General features: G+C 61.4%; 1 protein-coding gene across 1 annotated transcript in view; it reads left to right on the top strand.

Annotated features, from left to right (window-relative positions):
- Window positions 1-147: 147 nt before the first annotated feature.
- Window positions 148-11,947, top strand: part of ADGRB2 (adhesion G protein-coupled receptor B2) — a 36,408-nt gene continuing 24,608 nt past the window's right edge. The window contains 2 exon segments of the mRNA XM_044913942.1: window positions 148-240; window positions 7,046-7,862. Of these exon segments, the coding sequence (XP_044769877.1) occupies window positions 7,061-7,862 (802 nt within the window). The 5' untranslated portion in view covers window positions 148-240; window positions 7,046-7,060.

Raw genomic sequence — 11,947 nt, 5'->3', positions numbered from 1 at the left:
GGCGCGGCGAGGAGGCGGTGGCAGGAGCCCGCGCCCGGCCCGGCGCCCGCCCGCCCCGCGGTGCTCCGCGGCGCCTTTTCTGCACCCGCCGCTCCGCGGAGCGGGAGCCTCGGCCCCTCCGCGCCGCTGCCGCGAGCTGCCCCGCGTCCGGCCAGGCCCCCGCCTTAGGGATGGCAAACTTGCGCCCCGTGGCTGCCTCCGCCAGCGCCGGCCCCCGCTCCTGCTGCTGACGGCGCCCAGGTGAGTGAGTGCTCGGTCCCAGAGCTCGACACGGCCCCGCACCGAGCCCTCCCGGCGCGGTCCCGAGTTTCCGCACCGGCCCGGACTCGGGGCGCTCCCCTAGCCCATCTCTGTTGAATCCTCCCCCTCCCGAACTGAGTTCTTTCTGCATCTACCCACTCCCATCTCTTTGGGAACTTCCAAGCCTGGGGCCGAGGCCCCTTTCATCTCTGGTGAGTTCCTTTTCCACCCCCTTCCCCTTACCCATTTCTGCTAAAGCCCTCCCCCACAATCCTGACCCAGACCTTACCCTCATTGCTGTCTCGAGTCTCTTCCTATCTTAGCCTGGATCCTGGCAGTGCGCCCCCCACCTTGATTAAAGCCCCTTTCTCCAACCTGCAGCTCGACTGTGTATTTCCCCTTAATCGCCCCTCCTCGTCTGGATGCCGGACCCTGCTCCTCCCCTCCACTTCATCTCTGCCCAGAGTCCTTCCTATGCCCATCCATGTCTGCCCATAGTTACTGCCTTTCCCCGCGCCAGTACCCCGACCATGCTTCCCTTCTTATTTCTGTCCCGATGCCTCCTCCCCCATATCTGCCTGGAGTCTCTCTATCCCTCGCCAATCTCTGCTGCAAGTCTCCTCCCCCTCAGCCTGGACTTGGGGCCGTGTCCCCCATGTCTGCTCCGAGCCCCCTCCTCTCCGGCCGGGATCTCGACTGGCCCTGCATCCCTGGCTCCCGTGTCCATCTTTGGTCGGAGTCTGTCCATCCCCCATCCTTCTCTTCCCACCCCTGGGGCATAGAGCCGGGCACCAAACGCACCCTCCCGCAGCCCCGGGGGCTGGCATGACGGGGCGGGGGCGGGGGGGGGGGTTGTAGGTTGTGAAGTTGGCGGCCACTCCCGCAGTCAGCTCGGTCCGAGGGAAGTCCTCTGCGCCGCGGACGGTGCAGAGCGGGCGAAGAAGGGTCTGGTGCCCGCGGGGGGAGGGGCTCCCGGGCCAGAGATACTGCCCGCCTGCCCGCCTCGCCAGCTGCCGGCCGGGCCCCTGGGCGTCCTCTGGCGCCCCCTGCCCGCAGCCCCGGACCCGCCGCCCCTTTTCCTCCCGCGGGTAACCCCAGGTTTCCGCAGCCGGAGCAGCAGCGGTGGCTGCGGGACTGGCGCTGGGAAGTCCCTGGGGAAGAGGAGGTTGGCGGGCGAGGCCGGATGCCCCCTCCTGCTAGCCGTGCGGGAACAGTTCTGGTTGTCAGACCCCATGCTCTGGGGGCAGGGTGGGGTGGGGTGGGGTGGAGGGCTCATCCCAGCAGGGATTCAGGAGCCCTTTGAGCTATCAGGGACAGACCAGCAGGATTGGCCCCTGGATTTGAGATGGTCTGGATGGGCTTGTTTGGGCTTGGGCAGGTGTCCCCAGGGAGCCTCTGTCTACCCCATGGCAATCCCCACTAGGTGGTGGGTGGGGGCAAAGGTGGGCTCAGTCTGGTTTGGGCATGGCATAGGCGGGGGAGTCCACCTGGCCCTGGGACAGCGCAGGCACCTGGGGAGTGTCCCCCTTGCTGCCATAGGGGTCAATGTGGACTCTGGATGGGGTATGTCCTGATGGTGGTGGTGGGAGGCTTAAGGGAGGGTCTTCCCTGGACTGAGACTGACAGATTTCCCCCCTCCTCTTCCCTTCTCTGCTCCCCTCTTCGGCTCCCCCTCTCCCCCATCACTCTTCAGAAGGGAGAGGTCTAGCCTGGGGTGGTTGTGTATGTGGTAGGCATTTCTGTAACTCAAAATGAGGTCTCAGATGGTCTCTGCACTCTTCTCTCCCTCCCAACGCCCAGGTAATGGAGCTGAGTAAGTAGTTAGTAACTCAGCTTTTGGCCAGGTGACCTGGGTTCAAAAGCTGTGTGACCTAGGCAGGCTACATAACCTTTCTGAGCTTCATTTGGCCCTCTATAATATGGGTCAGTGATAAGTGCTTCATATAGTTGCTGCGAGAATGAAATTAGATTGTACAGAGTGTCTGGCACCTAGTAATGCTCAACAATGATTGGTTTATTGGGCTGTCTTCAAGGCCAAGGTCAGGCCCCTCTCCACACTACTCCTATTCCCAGAGGAGAAGTGCAGAACAGGTTCTAGTGACTTCACTCTAACCCCCAGGATAATAAAGCCAGAAACCACCCAGCTCCCAGAGTGGGTCCACGGAGCCTGTGACTGCCAGCCTCTCCCCTCCCTCACCCATCCTTCACCATCTGGGTGCTCTGGATCTGCTGGACTGCTCTGGGATCAGCTCTGGCCAGAGGGGCATCAGTGAAAGCCAGGCCAAGGTCTCTGAGGTCCTGGTTCAAGTAGGGGAGGTAGGATAAATGCAGGGAAGAAACCCAAGTCAAGGTTCCCAAAGGTAGGCTTGCCTGTTAGGGGGGCCCACGTGGGAAATCAGCACCAGAGGAGCACATGGTGCTCAGAGGAACCTCTTACCTCTCCCCAGGGGGTCAGACGCCATCAGGAACTTTCCAGGACAGTTAGTGCTCCAGGTCAGAGTTAGGGGGCGACCCGGTCTGAGGGCCCCAAGAGTTTGAAGAAACCTGGCTTTGCCGGGAGTGGCTTGGTGAAGGGCGGGTAAGGGGGAGAAAGGCGGCTCGAATCCGTGGCGTTCTGCTGCAGGAAGCCCTCTGGGCAGTGTGGCTGGGCCTGGGTCCCACCGGGGAGTGGCAGCCTCCCAGCCTCCAGTCTGCCCGGGCAGCCCTGACATTGGGGAACAAAAGCTTTCGGTTCCTGTAGCAACGGCGGCTCCAGCTGCTGCAAAGTTCCGGGGAGGCGGACGGAGGGCGGCTGAGTCACCGCCCCCTCCCCTCGCGGGCCCGCCCCCCGTCTCCCTCCCCCGCGGTGGGCGGGAGGGCCCCTCCCGGGACCGAAAGACCCCTGAGCTAGAGGAGGAGCGGCCTTCTTGGCCGGGTGGAGAAGGCGGGGCCGCACTCGGGGGAGCCCCTCCCCTCGGTCCTGCCCACCAGCTCCAGAAGCTGGATGGAGGTGTGCGCCCTCCTGGGTACCAGAGCTCCCGGAGAGGGGTCCTTGAGGACCCTGCCACCCGGCCAGTGCATGGGCACGGGACCCGAAGGCTCCGAGTGGGGGGGTCCCCGCCCGCGTGGCGGCCTGGGCTCGGCCCCGCAGTGAGCGCCCGGGAGGCGGAGGGTGAGTGACGGGCCGGCGAATTGGAGCTGCCAGGTGGATAAACGCGACCGCGGTACGCACCGCCGCGCCCCTCCCCCCCCGCCGCCCCTCCCCCGCCCGCGGCCGGGGCTCCCGGCGCTCCGCCACCCAGCGCCGCTGCTCCCAGCCCACAGGGCGCAAGGGGCTCGATTCCGGGGATCCCGGAGACCCAGCCCTTGCCCTGAGGTGCCCCCCGTCCCCGCTCTTGTCCCTGCCAGCTGCTGCGAAAGCCTCCGATTCCCTCACTGGGGCAGAAGGGGAAGCCCGAGGCCGGGCGGGCCTGTGGGGTCTCAGTGTGCTTGGGCAGAGGGTGGGATTCTCAGGTCTGCGGGCGGGCGGGCGGCAGGCATGCGGGGGAGGTCCCGTGTCCACCCCCCCCCCTCCCCGGCAGCTCACACATCTCAGCCCGCTGAAGTCCTGAGGGAGGAGGCCTTTTGATTATCCTCGCCATTAACCTCCTGACCCAGGAAGTTCTTCCTCAGAGCTGAGCTCCATACCTGTCCTCTCCAGCTCTTGGGCACGTTTGTGATCTTACTGGGCTTGGAGGTGGCAAAGCCATTTCCTTGGTTCAGCCCAAAGCGCCTTCCCAGAGAGAGCGGTGGACCTCAGCAGGGAAGCAGGGAGAGTCTGTGAGGTTCCCAGGCAGAGGGGAGAAGGCGAAGGGACCGTGTGAGTGCTCTGCCTGGGCCAGGCTCTGTGCCGAGAACTCACTGGGAGGTTGAATGAGAAGGTGGTCTCCATTCCACAGAGGGGGAAACTGAGGCTCAGGGAGGGGGGATCATGGCTAATAGCCACCGGCGCAGCCTGTGAGGTAAGGATCCTTCCAGGTCCCCTCCCAGGACAGGCTCTCTCTGACTTAGCTTGGAATTGTGCTGTTTGCCTTATTTTATGGATGGAGAAGGATATTAAAATAAAGGGCCCCAGAGGTCTTATGTCACCACAGGAACCACGAGGGTCATACAGATGCAGCGTGAAATTCCAGAATTGGTGTGAAGGGGGTGTCTGAAGGAGACTGATTGGAGGAGGGGGCTTGGGCAGGGTTTCGAGGTGGCTGGGTTGTGCAGAAGCCAGGCTGTGTCTCTGAGGGTCTGGACCTAACACTTCTTGATGGGTCGGGGCTATGGAGGAGGGAGCAGCTGAGGACCAGGAGGTGGGATTGGGGGGGGAGGTCTGAGTCCCCAGCTTCAAGAACAAAGGAAGGAGCAGCAAGTCAGATCCTGCCTGACACTTAGCTGGCATGTGCTAAGCCTCAAACAGCCAGCTACCTGTGTGTGTGTTCACACGAGAGAGTACATTTGCCTCTCTGTACAAGTGTACAAGTGGCTGGCTCTTTACACCTTGTACATGTGAGTGCCTGTACCCTGGTGTGCGTATGAATTCACGCATCTGTGGCTTCACTGATCTGTGTGCGTATGTGTCTGTTCACATGTAGAATGCCTGGGAACACCTGTCTTTTCATGTGTCTGTGCATACGTGCTTTTGTGTGCATGTCTGCACGGCATAGCAGTGTTCCAGCTTCTGTGTGTGTGTGTGTGTGTGTGTGTGTAGATTCCGCACCCTGCTCTAAGTGGGGGAGGTGAGGCCAGTTATAATGAGCCCCCACCTCCCCTCTGCTGAGCTGCAGCTATGGCCTGAATTTTGCAGCCTGCTTAAAAATAATTGGGGGCAGCGGGGGGATTGGATGTCACTCATCATCAGCTCCCGGCTTCGCTGGTGCTGCAGCAGGCTGGGCGGGCTGGAGAGTTTGGGACACGCATGATGTGGGGCAGGGAAGGCCAGGGCTCTTGTGTCCCTTTTTCAGTTCTGGCGGGAGGAGTGGAGACACAACCTGTTCTGACATCTGCCCAGTAACTCCACGCGGGCCTTTGGAGGAGGCTGGGGTGGCTCCTCCCCAGGAAATGAGCCTGCCTTGAGCTTGTCCCCCTATGCCCCCTTTATCCCATGGCTGGGGAGGGGCAATTGCGGGATCTGGGGCAGTGAGGAGTTCCACGGATGCTGCGCAGGGATTGGAATTCTGGGGTTCTAATTCCTGCCCTCCCCCCCTCACCCCTCCAGTCACTGTTGAGGCTCCTAAAGAGCCAAGGGGAAATCTGTGCCTGGGGAGCCTCTGGGTCTTGGGAACATCTGGCCACATCTGTGAATTATCCTGTTTGTGACTCAGTTCCCAGGGCTAATGGCTTGTCCATCAGGCCTGAAGCCTGGGCAAGGAAGGGGACGCGGAGCAAGAGGCTGTTGGTGGATGAGAGGGCACCCCGGGCTGGGGCTTCGGGTCCCGGCTTCCAGTCCCAGCTGGATCACTCTTGTGTGATCTTGAGCAGGTCGCCTCCCCTTTTGGGGCCTCATCTTTTCTCCTCTAATGTGGAGCAACCAGGCTCTAGGGGCCCATCCAATTCTGTGAGCTATGCTGCCGGCACGGAGGAGGGAGGCAATGGGGATCACCTCGGGCGCAGGGCTGGAAGCAGGACGGAGCCAGCCCAGGTGCCAGGCTCTGTTTTCTGGACAGCTAGGGTGGAGGCTGTGCAGGCTGTGGGTAGTGGCTCTGGCCTGGCCCGGTGGGTGGGAGGGTACCTGCAGGTGCCCTGCCCGCTAGGTTTTGTCCACTCGGGCCTGACCGCCCTGCGCGTCTGTCACGGTATGGCCTGAGCCCTGGTTGCCTGCCCACACCTGGAGCACATGCTGGGGGTTCGGCTCAGTGCGGCACTTGGCGGGGAGGGAGAAATCAGTGAACCCCGGTCTCCACTCCTAGGAGCTTGAAGACTCCTGAGATGAATGAACTCAGGGGAGACAACAGGGGATAGAGGTGCTGACTGGGGCTATGGACTTGCAGGCAGGGGCTGCGGGAGCTGCGAGCTGGGCGATAGCTTGGTGGCCTTACTGGGGTAGCGGGCCCTGAGCCAGGCCTTGGACGATAACCCCATGGTAGGAAGGGAAGAGGGGTTAAGGGGAATACTGCACCCATTTTGCAGGTGCCTCGCCCTGTTGTTTCCACCAGGAAATCCACCACGAAATCCACCACAGCGGTACTCATGACATTCACACTTGCGATGCCCCCCAGGGGCATGGCTCAGGTTGTGCGCAGCCCCTGGCACACCGGTCGTAACTCCTCCCCTTTCTCGCCCACTCAGTAAAAGCAGGCGAGTGAGAATGACATTGTTCCGGGAATAACCTTGAATTGCTCTGATTTATAAAAAAGCAAATCGTTGTCAAACATTGCTCCTTTGACAATTACCGCTGGATTACGCGTGACATGCCTCACAGCTGATCACGATACACTGCGACTGAGAGCAAGGGTTCTGGAGAATTCCAGTTGGGTGGTGGGGATGGGGCTAGATCCAAGTGTCAGGCCGGGTGCCTTTGGCTGGTGGGACTGACCGAGGAATCACAGGGTGACAGAGACAACAACAGATGTTTCTTAAGGGCTTCCAGAGTCAGGCACTCTCCCACGTGCCTACACTTTACAGGTAAGGAGACTGAAGCTCTAAGCAGTCGAGTCCCCTGTCTAAGATCACACAGATGGAGGTGGGTGACTTCAAAGTCTTCCCCGAGAGGCCCACCCCTGGCAGCGAGGAGGCCGCGGGAGACTGAGAGCTCATGCTGGTAGTGCCTGGGACCACTGACCGCCGTCTCTCTCCACAGGGCAAGGGACATAGGATGACCCCAGCCTGTCCCCTCTTACTATCTGTGATTCTGTCCCTGCGCCTGGCCGCCGCCTTCGACCCCGCCCCCAGCGCCTGCTCCGCCCTGGCCTCGGGCGTGCTCTACGGGGCCTTCTCACTGCAGGACCTCTTTCCCACCATCGCCTCGGGCTGCTCCTGGACCCTGGAGAACCCTGACCCCACCAAGTACTCCCTCTACCTGCGCTTCAACCGCCAGGAGCAGGTGTGCACTCACTTTGCCCCCCGTCTGCTGCCCCTGGACCACTACCTGGTCAACTTTACCTGCCTGCGGCCTAGCCCAGAGGAGGCGGTGGCCGGGGCGGAGGCAGAGGCGGGGTGGCCAGAGGAGGAGGAGGAGGCCGCAGCGGGGCTGGAACTGTGCAGCGGCTCGGGCCCCTTTACCTTCCTGCACTTCGACAAGAACTTCGTGCAGCTGTGCCTGTCGGCAGAGCCCTCAGAGGCCCCGCGCCTGCTGGCGCCTGCCGCCCTGGCCTTCCGCTTCGTTGAGGTCTTGCTCATCAACAACAACAACTCCAGCCAGTTCACCTGCGGCGTGCTCTGCCGCTGGAGTGAGGAGTGCGGCCACGCCGCCGGCCGGGCCTGTGGCTTCGCCCAGCCGGGCTGCAGCTGCCCCGGGGAGGCGGGGGCTGGTCCCGCCACCACCACCACGCCTCCAGGCCCTCCGGCTGCCCACACTCTGTCCAATGCCCTGGTGCCCGGGGGCCCGGCCCCACCCGCTGAGGCCGATTTGCATTCAGGGAGCAGCAATGACCTGTTCACGACCGAGATGAGATATGGTGAGTCTGAGCAGGGCCCTGGTGGGGTTGGGTGTGCCCAGGGGGCCCTCTGGGGCCCGTCTTGGCAGATCCCCAGGCCATTCGTATGGTCCTTCACCCGTGTCCCCTCTGTGTCTGTCCTTGTCCCGATGTTGGGGTTCCCTGAAATGGATTTGGGTTAAACCTCACTCTCGAAGAGTTTGCAGTCTAGGTGGGTGAATGGGGGGGGCAGAGATCGGCCAATGCGGTGTGGTGAACCCAGGGAGAGGACTCCCCACACTGGGCAATCAAGGAAGGCTTCCTGAAGGAAGTGATACAGGAGCAGAGATCTGAAGGACAAGTGGAAGCCAGCGAAGCCAAAGAAGCGGGGAAGGCATTCTGGGCAGAGGGAGCAGTGCGAACAAAGGCCCCAAGCTGGGAGTGACCGTGGCAGGTCCTGGCACTGCAAGTTGACAAGTTTGCCTGGAGGCTGGAGAGTAGGCAGGGAGCAGGGACCAGGTCAGTGATTTTTGGCAGTGGCCCCAGGGTCAGGGCAGAGGGTGGTGCCCAGGTGAAGAGGCCTGGGCTTCAAGGCTGCCTTGGAGGGCTGGGCTGGCTCAGCTCCCAGCATCCCCTCTCTCCCCTTCTGGGCCCATGTCTTCTGGGACCGAGGCTGCCAGCAGCTAGAGCTTCCTGCTGACTGGGCAAAAGCTCTGCGAGCCCTGAGTCCTACATGCTCTTGCTCCCACCCCACCTCCCTCGCCATAGCCACCTTCTGCCAGCCCTCCTTCCTGCAGCTTCAAGGCCCCTAGCCCCTCATCTGGATCTCATGTGCCTGCCGCACAGTGCCGGGCCCGAGACTGGCCAGGGGGCCTGGCAGGGAGTGGGTGGGGGGTAGGCAGGTCTGGGTTCCGGTCCCCAGCTCTGGTACTAAAAGGGAGTTCCCTTCCCTCTCCGGGCCTCGGTTTCCCCATTTGGGGTAACAGGTCCTGGCCTACCATCATGAGGATGTCATGCAGGGCTGGAAGTCAGAAGAGGCATCTAGGTCTGCCTGAGAGTATTTACAGGGAGGCAAGGGGTCTTGTGTGAGGGCCACTAGGAGCGTTGGAGTATGACCTGTCCCCGCCCCTGCTTTGGAGGCCAGAGCCCTGGAGTTGGGCACTGCCTTTGACTGTTCCCTTCAGCGGATCCCATTTTTTGGCATCAGTTTCTTCATCTGTAAAACGGGGAGATATCTCTGAATTAATTAGAGGGGCTAGTTATCATGACAGCAGCCTCTCCCAATGCAGTGTGGAGGGGGCTTTCAGCCTCCCCCAGGAGACATCTGGCACCATGCCTGTCCATGGCGAGTGCCCAGTGGCCTTGCTCTGGCCTCTCCCCCTGGCCAGCTTGGCCTTTAACATTGGTCGATGAAGCCGTCCGAGTGACAGCAGGCCGTGGGCAGGTTATGGGCCTTGGAGGCCGGCCTGGGATTTAGTGCCTGCAGGAAGAAATTGAATTTCGCTTCTTTGTCGAACATCGGCGGAGAGCGCCAGGCGTATATCAGGAGGTTTATGGTTCTTCCTGCCTGGTGGTCACTGCCTATCACTCTGTGGGGGCCTCCCCCATCGTGCTCAGCAGAGGGCAGCCTCTTTTGTCTGGCTTTCCCTGTGGTCCCTTGGCCCAGTGGTCCGCAGTGGATGGAGCAATGCTTTACCCTCATGGGCGGGCACATCTGGGCAGGCTGCCATGTGGAGCACAGAGCCAGGAGCAGCCAGCTGGGCTTGGTGGAAGCCGGAAGCAGGAGTTGGTTGGTAGTTGGGGTGTCTTTGGGGGTCAGAGAGGGCTAGTGATGGGAAGGCCACCATGGTCCCCATCATCATCACAGCCTCTGCAGGGGCCTCTGAGACTGGGGATGGGTGGAGATTGGATGCTGCCTGTCCCTGGGCATGAGGCCTGGTATCATCTCTGAGCAGGGAGCCCTAGGCTCCCAGCTGTTCCACGCCTGACCTCAGCTCACGCCCCTTGTCCTGCTTGGCCTGTTTTCAGGCTGTTCGTGGGGGTTGCCTGCAGGGAGGGCCCTTATGGGGAGTTGCAGGGGGTGAGGTGACATCGTCTTCCTAAGTGGGCTTGCACAGCACACTGCTGCCCAGACTTCCTCTCCCCTGGCAGGCAAGAGACTTTTCCTCTCTGCCATCTCCTCCCTTCTGCCCAATCTCTTAGGGGCAAGAGACAATGGACATAGGGCTCAGTTCGTTCCATGTGGCAGGGGACGTCTGAGGGCCAGGGCATCATCAGGGCTCAGGGCACTTTGTGCCTGGTGGCAGCGCCGCCCCCGGCCCACTGGGCCGGCTGGACACAGGTACCAGCCACGGGAGAACCGGCTCACACATGGAACTGCCAGATGGAGGACAAGATTGGTGGTGAGCAGGAAGAGGAGGACCCTTGTCCCAGCCCCTCTGCTAGGTACTGCAGCAGGGGAGTTGTGCTCCCCTTCCCTGGGACACCCGGAGTAGAGTCAGTGGCCTGGCCAGGTGGAGTGGGGCTGGGTTGCTACTGGGAGAGCCATGAGGCCGGGAGCTGGTGGGCCGCGCCGGAGTGCAGTGCCCGGGCCCGCCTCAGAGCCGAGTGCGTTTGACAAGAGGGCACGGGCGCCTGTTAATTTCACGCAAACTGCCTTTGATAGATCTCTTGTTATTTTTGGTGAGTTGAGCCATAAATTTGTGCCATCTTGCTGCCGCAATCTGTTAAGTGGGGAGAGAGGAAGAAAGGGAAGGCAGGCAGGAAGGAGCTCGGTGGATGCCGGCTGAGGCCGGGGCAGGAATCGGCGGGAAGAGGTAGAGCTGTCACCCTGCAGTTCCTGCCCATAGACCCTGAGACCTGATGAGGCCCTGGCCAGGGGTGTTGGCTGTGCCGAGTGATACCTGGGAGAAGGGGTCTTTTGCTCTGGCAGCCCTCCCCCTCCTCTCCCACACGCCCTGCCCTCCCCAGAGCCACTGTCCCATCCTTGGCCAGTTGCTGATCACCCACCTCCCCATCATCCAGGCTCCATTCCTGAGGCAAGAGTTCAAATCCCCACTCTGCCACTGCTGCTGGGTGACTTGGACAAGGGGGCTGCCCCTGGGGGCCTCAGGACCTCCCGTCATCTGTGCATCACTTCCCTGATCCAACCACCAGACTCCCCATCATGGCCCAGACTCTTGAGCCTGGCCTTCCAGCCCCACCCCAGACCCTGCTGCCCCCTGCTATTCAGCCTTCACTCCAAATCTGTCCTGCCCTTGACTGGGGCTCCTCACTGGCTCCCCGAGCCCCTGCTTTCTGGACTCCCTGCCTTTGCTTGGGATGTTTCCCTCACCTGGAATGCCCTTTGCCCTTGGTTATCCAGATCTTCCCCATTCTTCCCAGCGCTGTTCAAGCCCTGTTTCCTCTGGGAAGCTACTTCTACCTGCCCAACCCAGTCCTCGATTGGTCCTTCTCCTCCCAGCGCTCAGGCCCTGCTGTCCTCTTCTGGCCAGCCTCATCTGGTGGCAGGAAGTGCAGCCTTACCTGCTTGTTTGGGGCTCAGACACTGGGGAGGCCGGGCCTCTCTCAGGGCGGGAGCAGGAGGGCAGGGAGACCTAGCAAGGCTGTACATTTCCTAGAAGAACCTTCCAGCCCCAATCTGTGCTGCTGGAGCTCTGTGTGCTCTGTCACAGGATGGGGAGGGGGGCCCAGATTCCTGAGACATCGCAGCAGGGGCCCAGTCGCAGCCCATCCATCACGCACATCTTCATGTCTCTATCAGGGTGGAGTTTGTGCCAGGCCTTGGGTCGGCTCTGAGTGAATGAGATCCGAGGTGAACCAGACACACCTCCTGCCCTCTGATGGGGGAGCGTGACCACTAGTGTACGGCTTTCAAGGTCAAGGCCACAGGCCGAAGTCGCCCCCCCCGGGTTCAGTTCCCAACCCCACTACTGACTAGCTGTGTGACTGTGGGCAAGTTTCTTCACCTCCATTTTATCACCTGTAAAATGGGGCTAGTAGAGCTATTCACAGAGTAATTAAGCAAGAGACTGTGGGTCAGTGCTTAGCACAGTCCCTGGCACATGGTAAATCCCTAATAAATCACTGCATGTTGTCCTAATTTAGTGCAGTAGGTATGATGTACA

The sequence above is a fragment of the Neomonachus schauinslandi genome, chromosome 4, assembly GCF_002201575.2.
Source record: "Neomonachus schauinslandi chromosome 4, ASM220157v2, whole genome shotgun sequence".
NCBI classification, from domain to species: Eukaryota; Metazoa; Chordata; class Mammalia; order Carnivora; family Phocidae; genus Neomonachus; species Neomonachus schauinslandi.
The sequence above is the reverse complement of the archived record's forward strand: the minus strand, read 5'-3'. Positions and strand labels throughout refer to the sequence as shown.